This window comes from Trichoplusia ni, chromosome 11 (genome assembly GCF_003590095.1).
Source record: "Trichoplusia ni isolate ovarian cell line Hi5 chromosome 11, tn1, whole genome shotgun sequence".
Classification (NCBI taxonomy): Eukaryota; Metazoa; Arthropoda; class Insecta; order Lepidoptera; family Noctuidae; genus Trichoplusia; species Trichoplusia ni.
In genome coordinates this window covers 8,617,250-8,641,977 of record NC_039488.1, presented here as the reverse complement: position 1 = coordinate 8,641,977, position 24,728 = coordinate 8,617,250, and the positions used below count along the sequence as shown (strand labels likewise).

The 24,728-nt window shown below is 34.7% G+C and overlaps 2 protein-coding genes across 7 annotated transcripts in view; one reads left to right on the top strand and one right to left on the bottom strand.

Annotated features, from left to right (window-relative positions):
• Window positions 1-24,728, top strand: part of LOC113499050 — a 72,134-nt gene that overhangs the window by 44,650 nt on the left and 2,756 nt on the right. Inside the window, exon 1 of one of the 5 annotated variants that reach the window (XM_026879384.1) lies at window positions 10,289-10,487. The exons of 3 other annotated variants lie outside the window; for them this stretch is intronic. Coding sequence is in view for 1 of the 2 variants with exons in the window: in XM_026879381.1 (XP_026735182.1) it covers window positions 24,005-24,065 (61 nt within the window). In the remaining variant the exon portion in view is untranslated. Of the gene's footprint in view, window positions 1-10,288; window positions 10,488-23,981; window positions 24,066-24,728 lie in introns of those variants that run through there. One more of the 5 variants, XM_026879381.1, reaches the window with a different exon arrangement.
• Window positions 1,544-4,103, bottom strand: LOC113499051. Of its 2 annotated transcripts, none has more exons than XM_026879385.1 (4): window positions 3,223-4,103; window positions 2,937-3,084; window positions 2,671-2,762; window positions 1,544-2,424 (listed from the first exon to the last, which is right to left on the bottom strand). In XM_026879385.1, the coding sequence occupies exons 1-4, from the start codon at window positions 3,275-3,277 to the stop codon at window positions 2,336-2,338; spliced, it is 384 nt and encodes a 127-aa protein (XP_026735186.1). In that variant the 5' UTR covers window positions 3,278-4,103; the 3' UTR covers window positions 1,544-2,335. The 2 variants fall into 2 exon arrangements, with proteins under 2 accessions (XP_026735186.1, XP_026735187.1); XM_026879386.1 differs by having other exon boundaries at window positions 3,266-4,103.

Genomic DNA, 24,728 nt, shown 5'->3' with positions numbered 1-24,728 from the left:
TAAATACAATTTCACTTTAGCAGTTTCACTTTTTAAGACTGATGGAGTCAAATCAATTTTATTGAACGGAAACGTCATTAGAAATGAATTGCGAAATTGGATCTTAAAACTTAGACTTAAGGATGCTGTCATGGTAAAAATTTAAGCGCTGTTGAGCTGTCAAAAAAGTGCTAAGATTAATTTTCTTTTAAAACAGAAAGTGAACCACTTACTGCCAGAACTGCAAACTGTATGCTGTCTTAATATTTGCCTTTAAAATTAAAAAAAAAAACCGTTAAAAGCGATTTCTTTACTTCGTAAACGACTCTCGCACAGAGGTACTCCTTGTATCCTTTATGCATGTGAATTGAATGTTTGTGAAACCAACGGTGGCCCAAGGATTGAAACCTGAATGCCTGAATCACCTTTTTTCAGAATATAAATTAAAACTAGGTATATTCTTGTGACGTTTTACTATGGTCGGTAAATATCAGAGCATCTGCGTACAATTCTCGACGTTGGATGCACTTCAACGACATTCTCCTTTGTTTACAACTGTTCAAGTATCAACCAATGGCAATGTTTTCTTATCGTTCTTTTCTTGTAGAATAAATTTCATAAAATAAGTCAAGCCTAACAAGAAACATTGTTAGCCAGTGGTCTTAATACTGGTTCATAAATACAACTGTTGCTCAAGCGAGATGGCACTCCACGTCGTGAAGCGCGTTGTCTCGCTACATCCTTCATAAATACATTAACAGTGAATTTTAACTCTTGCTATCTCAGATCAAGAGATACAGCCTGGTAACAGGCGGACAGATACTCAGACACTGCCTCAGAGCAGTAACAAGCCGCATCCAAAGGCTGAAACCCGAAAAATAAATTTTGTAGAATTTTGAAATTAGAAACAAGTTTTTCAAAATAATAACAAAATTGCAGCTATATAATCTAAGTTATCTTCCTAAATAATGATCCCTCAGTGTATAGTCCAATGAACACATGACATACTTTGATATTGTGTTAAGTAATGAAAATATTTAACCGTTAGTACTGCTCACAGCTAGCCTAGACATTACGGCCACAAAGGTAGGCAATAACATTTTTAGTTCGCTCGTAAAAATAACACCCGTGCCATTCTAATTTAATTAAACACTAAAATGAAGTAAAACACATAAAGCAGAGAATCCTGTTTCCTAAAGATATATAAAATTATAATGACAGTTGTATTTTTTTAATCGGGCAATTTCTTTTTGTCGAAAAATTGTCTTTATGGATGCTAAACCCACTGGGCGCGACAATTCGCGGGTTCGATCCGTTTGTGGAAACATACTAGCCACAAGCCACTATTCACCAGAGCTCTGTCTTCCTTTCATAACCGTGCTGTTGGACTAGTGGTTATTGGCCCTGCTAAACCGGAGGTCGTGGTTACGATTCCCACCCAGGACAAATGTTTGTGTGGTGAGCACGATCATTTGTGACAGGGTATAATTTATCTATATCATGAGTTTTTAGTAATTTATAAGAGTGTTTATCAGTTGTCTAGTACTCATAATATACGGTTGTCTTAGTTTGACACTAGATGGCGTTGTGTGAAAGTTGTGGAATGTTATTAATCTGGCTCACAAGACTAATTATGTAGGTGGTCACCAAAATTGACTTTTCCCTTTCTTGCATCCCTCCAACTTATAACTTTATGATTCGATAGTAAGTTGTTGTAACTTGTTCTAAACATATTGTGTTATAGCGGTGTAGGTACTGAAGCCAGCAGCGTTAGCGTTATGTGACAATCCTTTGTGGAAGCCCTGTTTTTGTCACTGAATCCGGTTAATCTGTCGGATTATGTTTAGCCCACTGGGTAGACGTGTTTATCATGTAACTATATTAAATTCACTTTAAAACTTTAATCAATCATCAGGCAAGGTTAAAAGGATTACAACTATCGTCCTACGTGGTGTTATCAAAAACGTTCAGTTGCGAGTAACCCATCTGACAACGTAAACACATCATCTGAAAATTCCAACAGCTATCATGGTTCATGAAGGAGGAGCGACATTAATACGGTTCCTATTGAATAAACCATATTTAAGAAAACACTTCCCTAGAAAATAAACAATACTTTTTACCAGTCTTAGTAAATTGGCTTCAGAATTTAAAAAAATAATTTTCTGATCAAAGCGTATTCATTTTTACCAGGAAAAGCAGAATATGAAAAATTGCCCAACATCTGTTTTTAAGTTTAAATAATAGACGTTTTATAAACACAAGAAGGCACTTTTTAAGGTATCCTGTAAATAAAATGAGTATAAAGACCTAGTAAGTACTTTATATATTTGATAAAAACTAACTATTTTTTCCATTATTTCGGACTTATCTTCCTTCTCGAATACTGTTGATATTCACCATCATGGCATACAGCTTCCATCATTGAGAATCCATGATACCAATCTGAAAACAACATAGACATTTATTTAACTAATTATTTATTTAATCCGCCTATATTTTGTGTCTTCTCGCTATCATATTTTTATACCTGCTAATCCTGATTACCATTCAGGTACTTCTAAAGCAAATACGTTTGTTTTTTCGGATTGAACAATTTAAACTATTCATATAAAACTCCCAATATTTATCTACTTATTCATCTAGTTATAATTCAAGCTAAGGCAAACGTAATAAGAAGTAAATACTTACTGTCAAGATATCCGTAATAATCGCTGCATTCTTCCTTCATGTGTTCACAAATTGTCTGTGTGTGCTTAGCATGTGCGCATATAACGTCGCCCCTGATGTAAAAAACATAAATATATATAGTAGTGTCTAATATTCGGAAACTATAAACTATAAGTCTTTAAGCATGATTAGCCATGGTGGAAACGTTATAGCGAGTTCTGCTGTAATTAATTAATAAAGGCATGTCTTAATTTTATTTTGTCAAAAAAACAATTTACTTTACACACCTCATAACCTCCCAACAATTCATTAAATCCTTAAGACATGTAGAGATGTTATAACCGCCTCGGTTCATCCATTCGAATTTCATGAATTTAAAAGTCCCGTTTGGTGATGGATACACTTGTTGATATTGTGCGTGGATCCCTCTGTGCACTGGAAAAAATACAAACTTATTAATTTTTAAATTTGAAATGAAACGGCTTTATATACCTGTAGCATGAAAACTCTGTAACCACTTCGATTATGCAGTATCTACATCTAAAAATATTGAACGGTGAAATATGCACATACTGTTAGACATAAAATAAAAACTAGTAACAGCAAAAGAGATTACTAATATTTTCATTTTGACGGCTAATTCAAGTGGCTGTCTACTACGGAATGTAGAGCAGATTCTACAACTGAGCAAATTGGACACCGATTGACATACACGCTCGTTAATAAACTACAATGGACAATCATAATTTAATAAAGTACACGTACATAATTACCCAAGGAATTTTGGAATAATAGCCCTAATAACTTGATATTAAGGTCTAAATTACCATGCATGCCCGTTACCTAATTTTAAATACTGCAAAATGTAAACTAAAAAAACTGTACAAGGGATATTTAAACACTGAAGGGTACCATTTTACTCTTTGAGATCGGAACACTTAAAAAACAAGTAATAAAATGCCAACAATATTCTATTCAAAATAATTTTCTGGAAACGCTTTTGTTGGATACGAAATCCCCTGAACTTATGGTACTACTGTCCGACAATTTAGATCATAGCAATTTCCCCATACCATAAACAGTATAAAATGACTAATAAAACTATGCTAAATGCGTCAACGGAAAGCCTGTAAGAATATGGGGCATGGGCCGAGAGTAAATACAGTTTATGGTGTTTGCTCGAACTTTATAAGCGACAATTCGGGTCGGCCATCACACCACGAGCTGACGCCACACGACATCAATGCACCGACATGACTGCACAACTGGGTCCCGTCGTGTTTCGCGGATTAACTTGTGTTATCTGATATTCAGAACACTAAGCTCTTATTTAACACATATAGTCAAACCTTCGTAGATATACATTATGTCTTTTTGTGCGAATTTGTGTTCTGAGAAATGAAGTGAGTTAAACTGTTGTTTGGACTGTTTATTTGTTCTTGTTTGGCATTTATTTAAATAATAAAGCGAGAAAATAAAATGAATCTGAAATGAAATAGAAGTAAGCATGATTCTATAAAGTTCTGATATTTTAAAAAGTATGAGATAACAATACATAGTTGCACTATTCATAGAGATCTTGATAAAAAGTTGTTAGCGTGAGTATAATTTTATTTTATCGTAAACCGAAACAGCGTCGCGTGTTACCAAGCATTAAAAGTTAAAACTATCCATACATGTATATATCGCACTTAATTACACGTTAATAATCCAATAGAATGTATATTAACTTTACTAATGGTTTCTCAGTAATATCATTGCGATCAAATGATTATTTGATTATCAAAATTTACGCCCCTTTCTACTACATTTAGATTTATTTCTTGTGAGATGACGGCCGATAGAAAGGTATGGAAGAAGGAGACATGTTGCGCCGACCCCAAATAAAAATAATTGGGATAAGGGCAGAGAGGAATGATCATATTAATTTCTTTTCCGAATTTAATCCTTGTATTACGAGGTTTTCACAACAATCAAGTCACATGCACAAAGACACCCAGACTCGAGGCAAGCATTCGTGGATCACACAATTTTTTTATCAATAATGATTATATTCAAAAAATATTAAAAACCTTCCTTAAACTATTTAACAGAGATACAAGTGATGACGCAATGACGCATACATAATATAGAAAATGAACTTCATGTAAAGTATAAAAAAACAAGTTAAAAAGAGTATGTTATACCACGATTACAAAAGCCCCCATAAACTGTCTCGCCTAACCCATAGTATAAGGGATCGTTAAGAATTCATACAAATGTCAAGTTGGGAATCGAACAAGTGATCGATGTGTTCCTACATAACCGTGTGCATACATTTTTAATGAGGTTATCGATTGACCTGTCTCGCATTACGTCGTTGACAAACTAACCATAGAATTATGTTGCTGTAATGGCCGTACAACTGACAACAACACTGTAGTGACAGTAATTGTGAAAAGGACTTTACTTATATATATATAAAGGTGATTTTTATTATACTTCTGTTGAAGACTGCTGACCTGAAGCTTCAGCTAGTCACTACTAAGTAACTTTATTTATCAAAGCGAAGGTGAAAACGCAAAACGTGTATAATTTATATACTTATAAAAACTAAATATTATTCTGTTCTTCCTTTCATTTTATCAGTATTCGGCAAACTTCAGCATCATCATCAGCCTATATTCTACCACTGCTGAACCTATCTTCGGCTGCTCGCATCCAACTCCTGCCAGATTCGAGCATAAAACTAACATTGTTACTAGTTACTTTTAGTACAGTTTTACTAGGCAGTTAGGTAACTACAAATATTCCAACTTGCCTAAAAAAATATTTGTAATTCCAAGACATCACTAATTTGTCAGCAACAGGCGTCGCTCATAACCGGCCTCAACTGGAATCTATTTTCCTCTGTAATTGTCTTACTGAGCTCATAACACGTTCCATCTTTCTCATTTATACCCACTCATAAAGATATAACAAACTAGGTTACGCCTGCGACTATCTTTCGGCCAAATAGTAGGCTTATGGGAGCAATAACACCAAATGTCGCATTCGTCGAAATCAAAAAGTTTACAAATAGGCCGTTTTTCAGGCATGCTTCAAACGTTAGACTAATGACTCTAGGTGTGCTCTTTCAAAATGTAATTTCTATCGAAGAGAACCGGAAAGAAACTCCGTAAAAATTTACACGAGCGAAATACAACCTATTTGCTGTCTTTACTTTTTCGTCCACGAAAAGATCTACCATCGAGAACTCAATTGTATCTGGTTAGCCTAACACTTATCAAACTCAATCATTGCTCTAATGGCATGGCGTGACCACAAGCGTATATCATACGCGTCGACGACGCACTAAACGCACTCACAATACACAAACAGACCAACGCGATTCGTACGCGCTGAGTACACGCGTACTTAAACGCACGTTGTCTATGCGTGACAAATACGCTATCTGTGTAGGCCTTAAGACCGAAACTGATTTGTTTTTATACAAAGAGACATTTCAGGGTCAATCTGCAGTTTGCAAGTCTCCACGCATGCGCAGTCTCAGATGCAACTAGTGTTCGTAGTATTACTGATAATGGAAGAGACAGGCTTTGGTAAACAGTTCTGTTTGCTTCCCGAAGGCATTAGATATTTAATTTTATATATTTTCAAACTTTTTAATACATAACATTATTAGTTCCATAAACTACAATGGTTTACTTTAACTCCCCTGAACAATACTAACTTTTCCATGAACACAAAAAAAAACAAATGAATCTAGGCAGCCAGTAATACAAATGAAAAAAAACTTTGACTTTAGAACTCTACTTTAAAATTAGAACACCGATATTCGATGTTCTAATTTTGACGAAACATGTTCGATGGTTTATTGTCTAATACATAACTTGTTGCCGTAATAAGTTCTAGATTTAATGTATGACCTTAGAAATCCCATATCGTCCATCATCACGCTTCACTCACGCTTTGTTACTCCAGATTCACACGGGCCAGTTATCTAGCTCGTAAATTCTCTACATCCGCAGTACACCAAAACAGACCTAACTATTAAGGTTCAAATAAATATAAACATTTTAATCAGCGGAACGTTGCCAGAATGTTACAGAAAATAGAATAGTTATGTAACCAGTATCCATACATCGGTTATTTATCCGAATAAAACTGGCAAACTGTTTGAAAACATAACGTGTCAATAAGAACAGCTGAAATCTTTCATCTTAAACATCTGGGTCAACTAAAAAACTGTATATTATTTAAATTAACAAAGTATATAGCAAATATTCTTTTTAAAATGGCCGCGCAAAAAGCCAATTCAACCTCTTTTCTTAACCATAACAGCCACAATTCAAACTCTACAAATTATAGCAAAAAAATACATAAATGAAAATGAAATTTGGACTTTGTTTACGTTATTGACTTTGACATCAAGACGAAGCGCTAATTCGAGGGGCTTTAACCTCTTTATCTTCTTTAAAATTAAATTAAAAACAACATAAAACCATAATAGAATGACCTAAATGTCAACTGGCGAGCGTATCTGTATGAAGTCATTAACACCGAGCAGAAATAGAGGCGAGCTCTTGAGCACTCGATGGAGCGGACCGTAGGTGTGTCTCATAGATACAGATGCACTATAAACTACTTATTACATACAGGTACTATTTGCAGATCGACAATGGTTATGAGCAAAATCATTTACATCACTGTTTTCATTAAATTTGCATTGTATCTAGTTTCTTCAACACGACACATACAATGATTGAATAAGTAGTACGATTACTAGTATGTTTTTAATTTTGTATTCTGTCACCAGTGGCGTAACAACGTAGTAAGGAAGATGAAAAATTTGCGTGGGAATTTGATTGTGAATCTTATTTTGGGAAAGGTAGAGCACCTCGCTACTAATTTGCTAGGGACCTTGGACGTTGCAGTTAAGCCAGTTTCTGTCTGATTAGCCTGGAAATAGTTGTTAGAAGTCAACATCTTCCTCATCAACCCGTCTCAGTCCACTGCTGCAAAATAAACCTCTCCTATGGTACGCCACTGAGCTCAATCTTCAGCTCTCCTTCTCCAATCCCTGCATATTGCCTAAGGCATATCATCGCGCCATCTGGTGAACTTTTTTTAATTTTCGCTCTTAGAGTTGTAGAACAAGCATTCGAGAAACACACAAATACTTGTTCTATGCGAGGGTCAAAACCGCGACTACATCGTTTTTAATAATAGAGATTTAGCATAGATTCTTAGCCAATGCAATCATATCGTTTGATAGCTATAATGGGTGGCTGTTGACGTTAGTGACAGTCACGATCAACAAAGAATATATTCGAGCAATGCGATGCCACTTCCATTAATTTATAAATATTTGCGTGTATGTCTTGTGAATGCGTTGTTTACTTCGCTATACTTGTTCTTCTATTGAAGAGACATTATATTTGCGTGAAAGCAACATTGACACATCATTCAAGCATATATAAACGTGAAATGCCAATACAAATTGTAATACTAGGAGAAAAAAAATTAAAGAGATTTTCTTCAGTCTGACATTGAGTGACCATTTTAAAGAGTGTCTCCCTATATTTACTGAGTGATATAAACTTAAACATTTATATTCGGGTAAGTACCACAGGGCCCGAATATTATTGCTTTAGAAAGAGATGCCTTTGCTTCAGAAGAAAATATACGAACCTATGTTTACCAAATCTTTAAAAAATACAAGGAATATTCCAGACGAAGGAATGACATACACAAAATTAACAACTGAATCGTATTACATGGATTAAGTTGGCAAATATGCACAGCCTGATTCAGTTTGCCTCTCTAGGTGTCAAAGCATATTGTTTTGACTTCGTTCTTTGTACTTCCCCGTCATAAAGCGGGTCTATTTCTGCGTGTAAACAATGATAAGTGTATCACAATTTAAGCTGGCTTTCAGTCACTTTTAGATATAGTTGGTGGGAGACAAGACTTGGCAATTAATTGTAGGACGAAGGTAATTCAGTCGATTAATTTACTTTTGAAAAGTATTTTATTATTTTCTAAATGTATTTGTTTAATACGACACGTAATATCATCAGAACATAAATTTTGAGTTTTCGTTCCATGGTACATGCGACTTAAATGTTTATGAAACACCCCGTGATACAAGTATTAAATTCCGGGAGTTATTTAAAAAAGAAAAACAAAACCGAGAATTGCATTCGAAAAACAAAACATAAATAATTTTAATCTTTAATAACAAAAAACAAATCTCACTTTCCTACTTTTACAGTTTTGCGTATGATGACGACAAATGACTGATTGCTATAAATAGTTAAATTTGCTATTACCTAATGTACCTACAGTATTTCGCAACAACGTCAGTTATCGCGTCAGCGCATTATGAGATGATCAGACCAAGTTTTTGATGACGTCAGCTCATTCAAATTTACTTCGATTTCACTTTATAGAAAAAAAGGACTCTATAGAGATCATTATTTCCTGATAAAAAAAACATAACTTATAGCGAAGAAACTATCGTGATTATTAAATACTTCATATTTACTTACTTTACATATCTCTATTAAACAAATTAAGACCTGCATTTAATGATTATGGGCTGGTTATCAAGAATGGAACATTGGATGGTGAAAAATAGCGAAAAGTTTTCTATAAAAGGAAAAGTGAACAAAAAAACAATCGAGGTAAATCTTTTTTAACATTTTGAAACCCAAGAAAAAAACGTTATTCACAAACGCATTTACGCCGGAAAAACATCTTAGCAATAGAATAACTACAGACATGTAATAAACACGTTAAAACCCACATGTAATAAAGTGGGCAGGAAAATAAAGCCATATAATAATTATTTAATACATAAGCAAAGAATCCTTATCATATGAGATCAGATAAACGTTAAACAAATAGGTTTAGTCAACCAACAAATAGAAATCACAAGAGAGGCAATTAAACTACTTGAAAAGTTGAGTGTGGCGGATGGTTCTAGAAAACAGGTAATTCACACCAAGTGGTCCTGCCCTTGTCCGATCATATACAACATATTATATGTATGTAGAACCTCAGATACGTGACCGCGATCATGAAGACAATGAATACTCTAAGAAAATCAGAATTAATCATAATGCCACTTATAACGAAGTCCCAACTAAAGGTATCATTAACAATTATGTCATTCCACGTGTAGTTAGTATATAAAATAGTTTAAAATAAAAATATACAACTCTGTGCCACCTGTTTAACATTCATTGCAACGGTTTTTAACGAACAAAACATTACGAAAATGTACATGTTTTTGCAAATACCCATACTGCGCAAATACAATAATAGAATTAGTGGTGTGACTAATGTCTCCACGTCGAGCCTACAAGCAAACAAGGATAAATCAGAAACCTCGAAAATAAATAGAAAAAGCAAAGAGGTCGTTTATGGATTGACCTCTGTGTTAAGGATAACTTGTGACGTATGTCTTGGAAGTTCGGGGAGTTCTGTGTCCGCGTCACTGGGCAGCCTGTAGACGGCGGCGGCGCTACGTCACGAGCCGGTGCCGGCTGGCGGCGCGGCGTCACCACACATAGCCGTACAAATGCCTGGTAGACCGCCACACGCCTCCATACGTATACCGCACCTCGTCACAACCGCTCGCTGTCAACACAACTCGTTATCATTATTAAATTCGATATCTCGTAGTTAATAAGTGCTCCTTGACGTCATAACACAAGTCTTAATATTGATTGGACGTTACATTAATCAGGAATCGACGTTTTTATTTTCGGTGTTCGTTTTGTTGTGATATTGTGTTAGTGAACGGAATATACTGGTGATAACTCAGCTTCGGAGCTTTGATATATCAACAGGTAACTTGCACATATTTATTGTAATTTTATTACATTTATATTAAAAAATAAATTTTCCATCACTGCTGAAAATGGACCTCCATTTTAACCGCATAGCTATTGTATTCGACTTTCTATGTACCTACCGGAAAAGACCTGTTTTTTTTATTTTGAAACGCATTGTTGGATACTGTTTGTGATTCCTATAATTTACAAACAGACCAAACATTATAATATTATTCTCTTATTAAGTTTGACAATAGCGCCTGCGCTCGATACTCCTACCATCGACTTTCCCTTTAGACCGTCACGTATTAGAATCAAGTCAATACCATCTTAAACTTCTATTGCCCATCTAAAGTCTCAGATTCTCCAATTACTTCAGCTTTTTTCCTCGTAACCAACGACCGTCATTAATTCCATATAAATATGCGTCGAATTAATTCTCGATCATATTAAATAATAATATTCTCGAACGAAAACGAGTTTGCCGGTAGGTAGCAGACATCACCTCTATAGTTTTCTGACTACAATCCGCTCTGTTCCACGAATTCAAATGTGAATCACAACCGTCATTACAAAAAATGGCAGCACTTATGTGAGATGGTAATACCTGGCTTTTTGAATAACGGTCATTTGGTGAGATCACAACGTATTTAGGTTAAAGCAGTTTACAAATTGTGCAATGTCTGTCATGATGATTACTTCATTTCATTTCAAACTTTCTCTGTGAGTACCTTTTGACGGCGATGACTGTCCGATGTTCCTTTGTTTGCTTCTGAACTATGTCAAACTTGAGTTGCAAGTTCAATATAGAAGTTTCTTACAATTTCTACGCATTAGTCTTGCTATAGATCCAAAGCCCGAAATCATACAATAACTCCATAACAAGTACTTTTTATAAATCATTCTGTACTACGCCGGCATTCTAAAATTGGACCGTCAAATTAAATTATCATTATTTATTCTTCGCGTTTACTTGTCAAATTGACTTTGATTTTGTAGAATAGTAATCGTCACACGTTAAGAGACATTTTTTTGTAATTTTCCTTACAGTGTCGTTTTAACACGGATCTTAAAGAAGGTTGTATGAATTTTCACACCACCTTGGATAGTAACACTTTGTAACATTGAAAAAATCTTATCGCTTATAATCTCAACTAGAAGATAATAATAAGAAGTCTCATTAATGTTTCAACTTGTGACAAATTAAGTGATTGACAGTAAAACTTTGTGGTAAAACTGTAATTAGTTAGCGACTTTAGGCGATACGATATTTGCACTTTGCTGGTAATCTCGACTAATTTCAGCTTCCATCGCTGTCACCAAGATAGCTTTAGGTTACCAGAAAAAAAATTCCCCAAAATTATTCCCCTTTATCAGTTGCTATTGGCTACAAATACTAATTTCAAACGCCGCGACGAAAATCAAACAAAAAGTCTGATTACACAATACTTGCTTACAATTTATTGTTCCATAGTTACATAACTAAAAGTAGGTACTTACCTAGATTGTGTACACATGTGCAACGATAAAGCACGACACAAGTTTGCACTTTTATAAACAATTGTGACTGTTATACGAAATTATTGCAATTTGCCAAACATGCTTCAAAGAAAATTTGCCCATTTTTTTTCTTTACATTTGATAAGGATGTGTGGTCGTTAGTAATATGGACATAAAGGTTTAGATGATTTTAACGTATTAAGTAAAATATATTAGTCGTTATTAAGGTTCTCTCTGCTGTCTGTCCTTCTCTATCTCATGAATATTGAAATTAAGTTTGTATAAATTTTCATAGATGTATTTCTAAAAATAAATCAATGGAGGTTAAGCATCGTTGCTACAGTCAATAATCTGTTGGGCCTATTATTGTTTTTCTTGAGGGTATTTGCACGTATTCCCTCAGTGCACAGTGCAGTGTAACGATGGTGATTCGATGAATGATTCGTCAAATTAACTCATTATCCACGAAACATTTTCTAGAATCTAATGTCAAATGAATCTACAATTTTGTATCACGAGAGATCTCCAATGCAATGAATGATAGCTACACATTTTTGGCGTTCTCCCAAGAGTGCGTAATCTTCATCAAGTTTGTTTTCCTTCATTCTAGCCAGTTCCATTCAACTATTTTAGTACACAACGTATATTTATTTTATATTTGAACGTTTCTCAAATTGACGAGGAAACTGTTTCTTTGTAATTTCGCATAATTTCATTCGTTTAATAATCCCGATCAGTCAAAGTCAAGGTCTTTAATAATGGGCTAAAAGTTTTGAAACCTAATTATTAGTGTGCGATCAGATGGTTAACCTATATGTGTATTAAATGCATGTAAACTTGTATTACAGACTAACACAACTATTTATATAGAAAAAGACTCATTACAAACACACGAGATTATCTAAAAAGACTATGCGCTAAACCTTGAAAATCTACGCAACGGCAGAAACCTTGCCCTTGCGCATTAGAGCATAAAGCGTGTATATATTTCATAACAATTGTGGTTTTTACATATATATGATACAGTTTAAAACTAAATAGTGAAACTAAAAGTATGGACGCTTGTATTTCTTGTTTTAGTTTTTCTTTCAGGAAGGATCAAATTTTCTTTGCATACAAACTTCAAGTTAATGCTTTTTATGGATTAAAAACAATAATTGAACTCTAACAAAGGTTCAAGCTATTGGTATAACGTTGAGTAGTACTTAGTAGTGTCGACATATAGTAGATGGAAAGTTCTCCTTGGGCCGAGCCGGATACGTTGCGGGCGTGCGGCAAGCCGACGCGGACGTTTCGTCCTAATGCAACACGCTGGAGCTAAATATAAAACAAATGCAAGTGCTAATGTGTAGGGTCGTATGACGTGCGTAATTAAACAGTTTAGCCTCCTTATCATTATAATAAAAAACGCATGAAGGGTCAGGGATCGTAAATAGACGCGTGCCTTTAAAGGTTTAAGATGTATTGAATTATGCCGTTGCCTTGTTAAATAAGTGCGATTATTCACGTACACCAAGATTCGAATGACCATAATGACTCAAATTACGTCACATTAAAAGTAGCTCTCAACAATTAAATAACACTTAGCTATCACCAAGTTACACCACTAGAGCTAGTCCATCATATAGTTACATTATAATTGTTTCGAACTAACGAGTTTTAGTTAAAAAATATTACTATTCTTATCTTGCTATAGTAAACTTGTTAAATTACAAAAAGTCTCAGAGTCATCAAACAGCGTCGTCAAAGTTTCAGGAAAAGACGCGGGAAATGTTACGTAAGTTATGAATCATGCTGAACAATCAGTCAGTCGATTAATACGAACTAATTAACTAATAATACATACTTTTTCCCCGTCCTTAATGCGATTTTGTTTGCTACGGCCGCGACGAAAGGAAAACAAAGAAACAACGCTGGTCAGCTTAAGGCGGTTTTAGACTACGTAATTGCTTTACATTTTAGTGTAGAGTCATTTTGACGTGTTCTAAAATAATGTGCGTGACACGATAATGTCTGAAAGTGCCTTAACAATGGGTTTGAGTATGTCGTGTTATGTCAAAGTTATAACTAAGTTTACCCACCTCAAGGCGATTTTGTTTGCCTTCGTTCTAATCGGATCAACAAAAAATACCACTCAACTGATTTTATCTATATTTGTAGCATGTATAAGTTCCGAAAGGTATTTTTTCTCTTAGTTTTATTTCGGTGTTTTTGTGAGGCCTTCGAAATCGAGGTGTTAGTCATAGTTCACTTACCTATTTGGATAAATTGTGCAATCATTTTTCAGAAGAAATAAAGCCAGAATGGCGTTTCTGATAAAATAAGTAACACTAAGGAAGATTGACGACTAAGAATTAGGTATTTAACATACAAATAACCTCAGAGCATTGCTCCTTCCGTGGGTAACAAACTAACATTTGATATCTTTAAAAGACAGTATACCGCAACATAATTACAAGACCATAACCCTTGATGAAACCGAACATCATTTGTATCAAACAAGCGCCGAAGCCACTTTAAAAGGAACACATCATAATTCAAGTGAAAGTGGCACCATTTATGGGCACGAGACGCGTGCTGAAGACTAAATCCATTATGCTTATGATGCCATTGATATTCTCAGCGGACACTGAAAGCGGAGTGCCCCTGACCATTATAAGATAAATTGTCGCAACCACACCGGTCTCAGTCTGGAGTGCAAAGTTTTCGACAAACTTCTAAGTTGAGGCCAGGTGAATTTGAATGGAACCTTAATTTTAGGGGAGCAAAGTTCGTTTTTGTAAATCCTTGGTAATAATTTAGTGGGCAGGCTCTTAGGGCCTACACCAACTTTTTAAGTACGACTGTTGCGGTTATGAAAGCGTGATGGCGCATCACACAATGTATAGAGGCATCTTTCTTCCACAATTGCAATGATATTACTTTGAGATGTGGTGTAAGACATCCAGGTACAAATTCAAGAGCACCTTAATTGTGGTAACGTAAGGTTTATTTTTGATGCCCTTCGTATGGTGGACAAGTCCCAGTATATAATCGCGTCCGTGTACAAATGGGTGCTGTAAACATTAATCAAATTTAGTTTTTTAGCGTTATCTTTTGTTTTAATTTATTGTATCGGTGCTGCTGCCGTCAGTACTTGTTCTGTGCATGCTTTATCGAGGAGCCCATTGACTTGTTCCAGTCAAAATAATGTTACTTAAGTACGTGTAAGAATGTTTACGTATCTTTGCGCTTTGAAGCACGTTCCGTTTTGCTATTACGTGCAAGTCGCAACCATTGTGAGTGGTCAAACGAATCTAAACCTTAAGTATTTGGGATAGAAGCGATGGTAATGTTAGAGGTTACTACGTCACTTGACTGCAGGTTATATTCAGAATCACATAGAATCAAGCTTATAAACATTGAAGGTTAAGGCAGTACTTAATACTTCGTTTCCGGAACTAAAGGTCAACGGCTCGCCACACGCCTCAAGCAAATAAACTTGTTAAACAAGAATTATTACAATTTCTAGGGTCTAGTTTTAAAACGATTAACCTTTATTAATAATATTATGAAAAAAAAACGCATAAGAAGTCGATCGAAGGAGGTTCCATATATATGTCATTCCAAGTTTAAATATAAATACCTATCTTGTTTTTAAACACAACTCGTTTTTAAATGTTATGTTATTCCAAATCAGTTTCTCTATAATTTATCCGAGTTTTTCTTTTGATTTGGGTTTTTGTGAGGTGGTTTAAGGTTAAATAATTTCGTCATTTTGATGTCCGCTTAAGCAAATAACTTGAGGTAACTGTCGGGGATTTTCATAAAAACTTAACAAAATATCCTTAAGTCATTGGTTATTTATTCGTCAAACGGTTTTATTACTTTACTAAAATGGAAAAAATGAAACCCCTTTACTGTATCCGTCCGTCAGCAATCTACATATTTGAATGTGAATGTGTATGAATTGTGATGGCAGGATAGGTGAAACTTTCACAAATGGATAATTTCTTCCTTTAATAAAAAAAAAATAAAACAATCCTTGACGTTTAGCTTTTATTGGGTGACCAATTTGTTTTTCTTTAGCCTATTCTTTCAGAACCCTCAGCTTCGCAAGTCTGACTCGCGCTTTGCCAGTTTTTCATTACTTTGAAGTGGTAATCATCATGTTTTGTAGTCACATGCATACATTATGACATGAAAAGACGTAATAATATTGGTAGTGCTCAACTTCCAAGGTTCTACCTTAAAACGTATGTTATTCAATTACGTAGGCTTATACACCGAATGTAAGTTATATTTTTTGTATTGGTGACAAGTGACGTAAATTAATTAAATTGTTTTATCGAGTGAAACAAATGACGTGTGCGACTGTGCGTTTAATTTATTCGTTTATTCTTATTTAATGATAATTATGTTTATTTAATTACACTATCACTAATTTGAGTAATCGAATAATAAGAGCAATGGTCTTAAAATACAAAAACCTACGCAATACGTCAGTAATTAATTACATTACGTTTGTGCGTAATTTCCGCCTCTATTCTAAACTTAAATATACCTCAATTATTAAAATGCAATATTTAAGGCTTTTATATTGCTATTTTTTTTTATTGCGCTATTGTTTTAAAGAGCAAATATTTAATTGCATATATTCCCCATCTGTGCGTTAATCATTATGTATTGTGTCGGTTTAATCGATAGTATTTACTCGAATATACATTTGTTACAACACTATGTGTTATTAATATCCAATGTATCGATGTCTCTAGATTGCGACACCAGCGCTAAAGGTGAAGGTCACCTAGCAAAATAGACAAGACATACTAAAGACTTTTATATAAAAGTATTATATTACTGAACACACCAACATAAAACAGAATGATAAGTAACTGTGTAAAGCCTGCTTTCAGTGGAAAAAAGTACCTACAAGTTGTTATAGACGATTGGAAAGTCTAAGGCTGCCCACACACTGTCTGCGTGAATGACAGCAGTCCGTAACGTGTATGGGCGGCTTTATTAAACAATTCGACATTCATCGATTTTTCCGGAAGATTCAAATAAAAGATAAGATTATATTAAGACTATTAGCTAATGAAATATATATACGTTTATTAACGGCTTAATTCCACTGTCTTCCGTAACCTTCGGAAATCGGTATTATATGAATCATGTAACGAGTATAAACTAATTGTAATTACGCTTGTAACAAGTCGTGACCCTCACGGCCTTTTACAACGTCAAACCTATACCTTAATAGCGAGAAAAACTTTATCAACTTATAATTAAGCACGGCTGATAGTTTTCGAAGAAGCACTTAATTTTAAGTGGAAAATTATACCCCTATCGTTATTAGTAGGACTGTAATGAGGTATTGAACGATGTTATGTAGAGACGTAGGTACAGTACTATTTGTAAAATTTATCATGAACTAAAAAGGAACACCAAAATATGTAGCACTTATACTATAATTATGGTAATTTGTACAGAAGATTTTATGCGAAGCAAGAAATGAATTTCAATCTTTACACATACGCTTCAAGCTTTCAAAGTACAAAGCAATTCAAATCAATCAAAATTAATATACACTTCTTAATGTACTCCACCACTTAGACAATCTACAATAAAAATCTAAAAAGAAATAGGTATGATTATTCAGATAACTAACAGAAGCTTTTACCTCAATAATTGCGTCACGGGCGATGCGCAAGCGCAGACACCGCTACATTTTCACGGCGCATGCGCCGGCAGATGAACAATCCTAGCGACCCCACGAACAACTGCCATTGTACTTAACAAGATGCCGTAACCGAGAGTTTAAATACTGGCCTGTAATAGTTCCACATTTGAAAACCTTTTTTTTTCATGCGAATGGAGAAATAGTTACGATTCCTTAGTCGCTTGGGTTACCGAAATTAAATTAATATAACTTTGACTGAACTTGCTTGATTGGACTAATCTGACTAATCATTCTGACTCTCATGAAACGACTAGTGACTGAGTCTTATTGCTTAGGTGCTGATAAATCGTTAATTGCGCAAGCTACCTTGATAATTTTATTATATGTATGAGTCAGAAGCCCGCATCCGGCACCCCTGATAAATATAAGGGGTCTTATTAATATAACTATGTGTTAACATGTTGTCACTTAAGTTTAAATCACATAGAACGTTTTTCATGCGAAATAACATAGTTATAATCATAACAAAACCTCAAAACAAGCTTATTATGTCAGGTACAACTTAAAAACCAGTCAAATAATTCAACTTTTGAATATCACTTGATTTGACGAAGTGTTTAAAAAAAATTCGCAACTTACGAGACATCTGAATATTAGCATTCATTAAATACCAGCTATTAACACGACACAGCCAAACAACATATACTTCCTTGTTCGGTCTGCCAACGCACATATTAGCTTCGTATTGGCGAATAGCGCAATATTTACCAAAAGACGCTAAGTTCCTAGCCCACATCCTCCCACATGTGCAGTATAAAATCAGCAAGAAAAACAAAATAGGATCGACCGCAGCTATTCCTTGGGGTTAACCGGTACTAATACCTACGTTAGATTATGCGTCACCGCTGCCGGTCTCCACCAGATGTTGCAATTATAGACTGATTTACTATAACTTACGACTGTCATACATTTATCACTCCTTTCCCTTAATAATACCCCTTTCTTTCACTTACTATGCTTAGACTAAGATGCATGTACGTATATATTGCTGCGATGCTTATATAATACGATGTACCGCAGGTCATCGACATTCGATGACCAATCATAACAAATTTTGGGACATTTCATTCCTTATAAAGGCAGAAGTTACACACACATCCGTAGTCTCAAATACGTACCAAAAAGTTGCGTTACTCGGACTCAAAAACTCTCACAAAATTAAAATTAATTGACATCGGCGCCTCCTACGTGAATTATGGAGCCGTCAACCAAAAAAGATTTAGAAAGTAAGAGAGCTTCAAACATTTTGTCACTATTAAGGGGAGCTGGCATTGTTAATGATATTTACGTTACCGATTATTCATAAAAACTTGACATCCGTAAACGTACGATAAATCTTCCTATTCGTAATTTCAGACGAAATTTAGGACTCCTTAAAATGTCTACTACCGCGTAAGTGTTCAACCTATCATCTTCAGTTCTTTCAGTCTTAGCCACACAATTTTATCCGAAAATATTGAATGCAAAATACCATCAAACACAAACAAACGAGGGTCACGCTATATTCGGCGTCAATACGTAAAGTTTAAATGTTAAACTCTGTTAAAGGCGTTCAAGAGCGGTCATTCCGAAAATCTGGCACATCACCGAGGCAAAGCGGTCATAGCCCCCAGGGAAGGGGCGAGCCCTAGTTAGATACCGATACTGATTTCAATACAGAAAACGTGAATAAAAGGTTATCGATAACATGACAATGTAACGGTGTCAAGTTTTCTGTTATCTTCACCGCTTCTGAAATTTATCGACCAGCTAGCCGGCAAGGTAGTATTGCTAAAAGCTTAAAAATCGGTCCAGTAGTTCCTGAGATTACCCCCTTTAACACCATAAGTTTTACGTTCATATATCATTAAATTGAAAAAATAAAATTAAAAAGGTACACGTTCCAAGCGACGGTTTCAATCAATTATCGTAATAAATATACATATTATTATTAGCGGGATATTTAAACCATTATTACAATAATGCAATGGATTATATTTATAGTGCAAGCAAGATTACTTATAATCATGTTTTGTGACGTCACTTTCTCGCGGAATGTATTTCAACACCTTTATAAACTGTTTGTTGGTCTTAACTCTAGTTATATTATATTAACAAAATATAAACATAATTGAAAGTACGAGAAAACTCGAGATATTGTAACGAGAAACTGTGTATGGTTTATGATATTTAAATTGTTTACAAGAGGATAAAAATAAGTCGTAGTAATTATAAGTATCTATGTAGCATTGATTTTTTTTTATTGTTATTGATTTCAGGGTTGTCATAAATATGTACACATTTTTTAAGTAAATTACTTAAGTGATCAAGGTGTTTTGACTGCGCAACTGCAAAACAATAAATTGTCCTCGGTATCTCAGTGTCCTCAGACACTCATAAAAGAGGGGGTAGTAGGCTCGATGCAAACTAACAACAATAATAATAAAATACACGTTTTTCTAACTTTGAATACAAGAACAAAAGAACGAAAACAAATAAAAAAACAATTAAAAAATATTACAATAGGTGTTATACCACATTAGCCGGTGTCACAGTATTCACGCCCATTCACTGCTTGCAGGCAACCAACATAGGTAGGTACGAGCTACCTCGCACCTATGTTGGTGTGGTTGAGGTATAACCGCGGTATTCGATATACATAATTACCGGCGGCCACATGCCACCAGCAATGCGATATGGTTTACTAGAGGGTTGCGGCAACCCTGCAACCTATTTAGCTGTTTTTTATACTTATAGTACTCTTGTAGATTGTCTACTTACTTCTCTACTGCAAATTAGTGGTATAGTCCGTAGATATCCGAAATATCAAATGATAAACTCTACAACATCGTTGTTCAGAAAGATTTCAGCAGATTTCGATTACTAAAGTTATTCGGTCAAAATGTCTTCTAAATCAATGATTCTTCTTCTAATTCAACTATTCATAGACTTTAACATTACCAGCTCTATTCCAAAGAAATAAGATGCATTTTTATTAAAAGTTGTAACACCTGACGTGTGTCACAAGGTATATCTCGTTTGTTTTTGTATGACGTTTAATCTCAAACAGTATGAGGAAGATAGTAGTTTGCAACACAATGTTTTTGTCTTCTGCGATTTGTATGTCATCAAGAAATCGCTTAGATAAAACTACAATGTTATTGTTATGATAAACATCGAAGCAATAAACTGCGAAAAAGAGAATTATAGCTATAAAGAAACTCAAAATGTCAGCCAGTACCTAAGTGCAGTTCTTTGGCCTTTTTACATGCCAAACGTGATCGTCGTTCCACTTTTAAACTATGAAATATGACTTTTTTGTAGGTAAATAGGGTGTCATTTATTTGCCAAATCATTTTACAACTAACTGTTGACACTTGTTTTTTCTCATTGACCGGTAAATATACCGCTATGGTATCAGATATTTTTTTTAATAAAATTTAAATGTGTTTACATTTCATTAAATTTATCGAAGTTTGTATTTCGCTAACCCCTTACAGTCGATTGTTATCAACACAAATGGTACAGACATTCCAAGATTTGTTTTTAAAGGCGAGCCAAAAGCGAAATAAATATCTATCTGTTATTTGTTTTAAAATAGTGGAATCGTCTTTTTTCGTGTTGGTTCAGTGAACTTTTCGGTCACTGCCGAGCAAAGGCATGGTTCATATTGTCTGTAGTTATTGACACAATTCACTCAAATTGGATTCTTTTTTTTTAATACCAGCCTTTTTTATGAACAATTCCAGTTTAACGCGGTGAGCACATTTAACAAATCTATTCAATATGACGCCATTGGCATTGAAAAGCTATCTTAAAACCTAAGTGGCCGTGGAGTAGTCATTATCCTGCAACACTGATACAAATATTATTTATGAAACCGGAATCAGACAATTAGACCGTTGCATTAGCTCGTATCTTATCGATGTTATAACTTTACATCAGCATGTTATAAAAATAATATTAAAATCGATATCTTTACTGCAATACGATGGACATAATATTTAAATACTGGCCTCATAGTGTCTGGTACAATGGTATTCATCACTTACACGTGGAAACTGGACTTTTAGAAGACATTCAATAAATCACGATTCACCAGACTTGTGAAAACGTGTTCTCTATAAAAATGTCTAACAACTATTTTTAATGACATTCTATTTTGTTCGGCTTGAGTGGTTCGATAGCGGACCGTCAACGTCAGTTTATCAATTATTTGAAGGACAAGCTATTAGAAAATCAACTCAAGATACTTGACTAACTAAATTAAGAAAAAGTATTGCGTTATACACGTTTAATAGACTCTTAATATATTCCCACGTTAAATTATTGACAACTATGTATTTATTTTTAACAACGTCACAGCGTAGGCGTAAAATAAAACCTGCTTTTTATAAAGCAGGCGTTTATAAAGTAGGCGTAAAATAAATCCGGCCAAAGCTAAGCTGAACAAAAAAAAATCAAATTAACTTGGCGATTAATAATCGTCTACATTCACAATGCGTTCTAAGAAATAGATCAGAATCAAAGCCATACTTTTCACGTAAGCAATTTGCAAGTAGCTATAATATAATAGATGACCAAGCGCTTTCCGAAGCAATCTAATGATCGATAACTGTGTCATTGTTGACTGCCGTGGGAATTAAAAACATTATCAACTCAGTTTTTTGCTGACAATATCTTTATGTGCACATTGTACTGTGACTGGAAACCTTGTCAGCATAACTAAGGGTCAAAACTGACAAGTATTACATAATACTTCGTCTAAGTTGCACTTGTGACGTCACATCTCATCCATCAAGACATCAAATATTTCTCGAACAATGCTAATGATTTGTAATTAAATAAATGTTAATAAACAGGTTTTACTTTTAATAAGAACAGTTCTTAAGGTCATGCTTGTGTCTGCTTTCTAAAATGTTTGGAAATGTCTGCCTTTTAATAGCAACTACTATTTTAAGATATTTAAAGGCTCATAATAATTGGATAAGCACGTCTAATTTGTACTACAAAAACGGAACTGTCCATTATAAATGTACCTGTGTTGTTAATGTGTAATGACGCAATAGATCAACAAAGGCTTTAAAATTATTCGAATGACGATTACCAGTTTATCATGACACAGATGGATTGGTGAAATAAAAATAAATATTGTGTTGCAAATATTTTATCTGCTACAGTAATAAAGTCAGTCCGACTGTCTGTCTGACTGTCTAGGATAATACGACGACTTAATTAATGAATTGAATAATTTTAATTCATAACTGCCTAGACTAGACACTTACTAAAATTGTTTGAAAACCTTTTTTAAGTTAAATGTAGAGCCATGACTGTCTTAGTAGGGACATTGGATAGGAAAATAATTACTTCTTGAACGGATCATTAAACACCAATAGATAACCGTTAATTGTGGTTTCGTCTAATGAGTCCGTGAATTTACCTATCTATTGATAAATTATACAGGTTTGGTACGTTAAATAAATACGTGAATATTCACCTAGAGTTTTATCATTGTTGTTGTTTATTCAATTCCTTCGATATATGTAATTGTCGTTGTATTAGAGACGTAACACAAAACATAAGTACCAGTAGGTATTATTGATAAGATAACCAAGGACTATCGATGTTTAAAGAGTGTCCGTCTACATAACAAGGCTCTCATAAATACAGCGAAATGATAAACATACAAGTTCACACTGCATTTAGCCACCGCTTCGCACAAATACTTCTATAGTAAGTTAACAACACCATGTGTTAGAATTAACAATAACAAAAGAATATAGAACACAGTTCAGGCTTTAGCTGTTGTGTAGGTTTAATCCATTTAACTAATATTATCGGTTTATCGAATCCGGCGCGACCGCCACCTCGGCGCGAAGCCTTATTGTAAACGAGTGGGCGAAAAGACCGCTTACGAGTGTGGCCGAACTGCACTGGCCCGTCACATTAAACCCTCAAATCATTATCATAATCGGAACCCATTTCAAGGTACAACCTTGCAGTAACAGTTATCCTCAATACAAAGTCTGAAGGTACATCACACACGTTTCTGTTTCACAACCCATAACTGGGTTGACTTTGTGTCTATAATAAAGTCTGTCCAAATTTTTCACTGTCAAGAATTTTCCAAGGTATAATCTTGACCTCTTATCTCAAGATGGCATGATCAGAGCGACCGATAAGATAGAGCTATTGATTCAGTTAAATCTTATTAGCGAGATGAAGAATACCTTTGCAAATATTTTGTGAAGTTTTTTTCTGTTTAATTAAATAAGTGTTATTGGTGGAGTGTTTTGGGTTTTGTGTTTTAAACATATTAGTGATAACGACCATGTTTGCGTGGACTACAGAAACAATTTACCCGTATGATACGAGAGGACAAACAGTAGTGTGTGAGTTACTCCATGAACTTGTTCCTCTTCGATTAAGAAATAGTTGGTGGCCTACTTGCTTCAATTATTTCAATCATGAAACTAAAGTGTCCACCAGATTTGACCCTCTTAAACGATAGCCTCACCAATTATCCAATATATTTATACCACTGAAATTACTCAATTCACTTACTCCTACATTTTTTAACCAAGAATTAATTAAATATTCAGATTTGTCAATGTCAAGTGCAGTTTTAAGACATAATTCAATCGAGCATATTCAACCAAATGTTACACCGCGTTAGGGTATTGATAATTGAGAACGCAATAACATATAGCAATCAGTGTTATCGTGTGCAGTTTGCACGACTGCAACACATTCTCCAATACAATAGCATACACGATTAGCAAACGATTACTGATAAAATGGCTGCAGTATTCACTATCTTGTAGTAAAAAAACATAAAATTCTGTGTCAATTGTTAAATGCACTTTACATGTAGGGAATACTCATATCATTTCAGGTTTTCCATTGTACTTGGTGTTACGTATCAGTCTACACAATGTAGTCTGATTTCGGCGTAGTTTATTTCGTTAAAACATTTGGCCAACAATGTGTTAATTGAGTGATATCGCGATCTTCTTACTGTGCGCGGCGGAATGCGGGGCACGCGTGACCAGCCG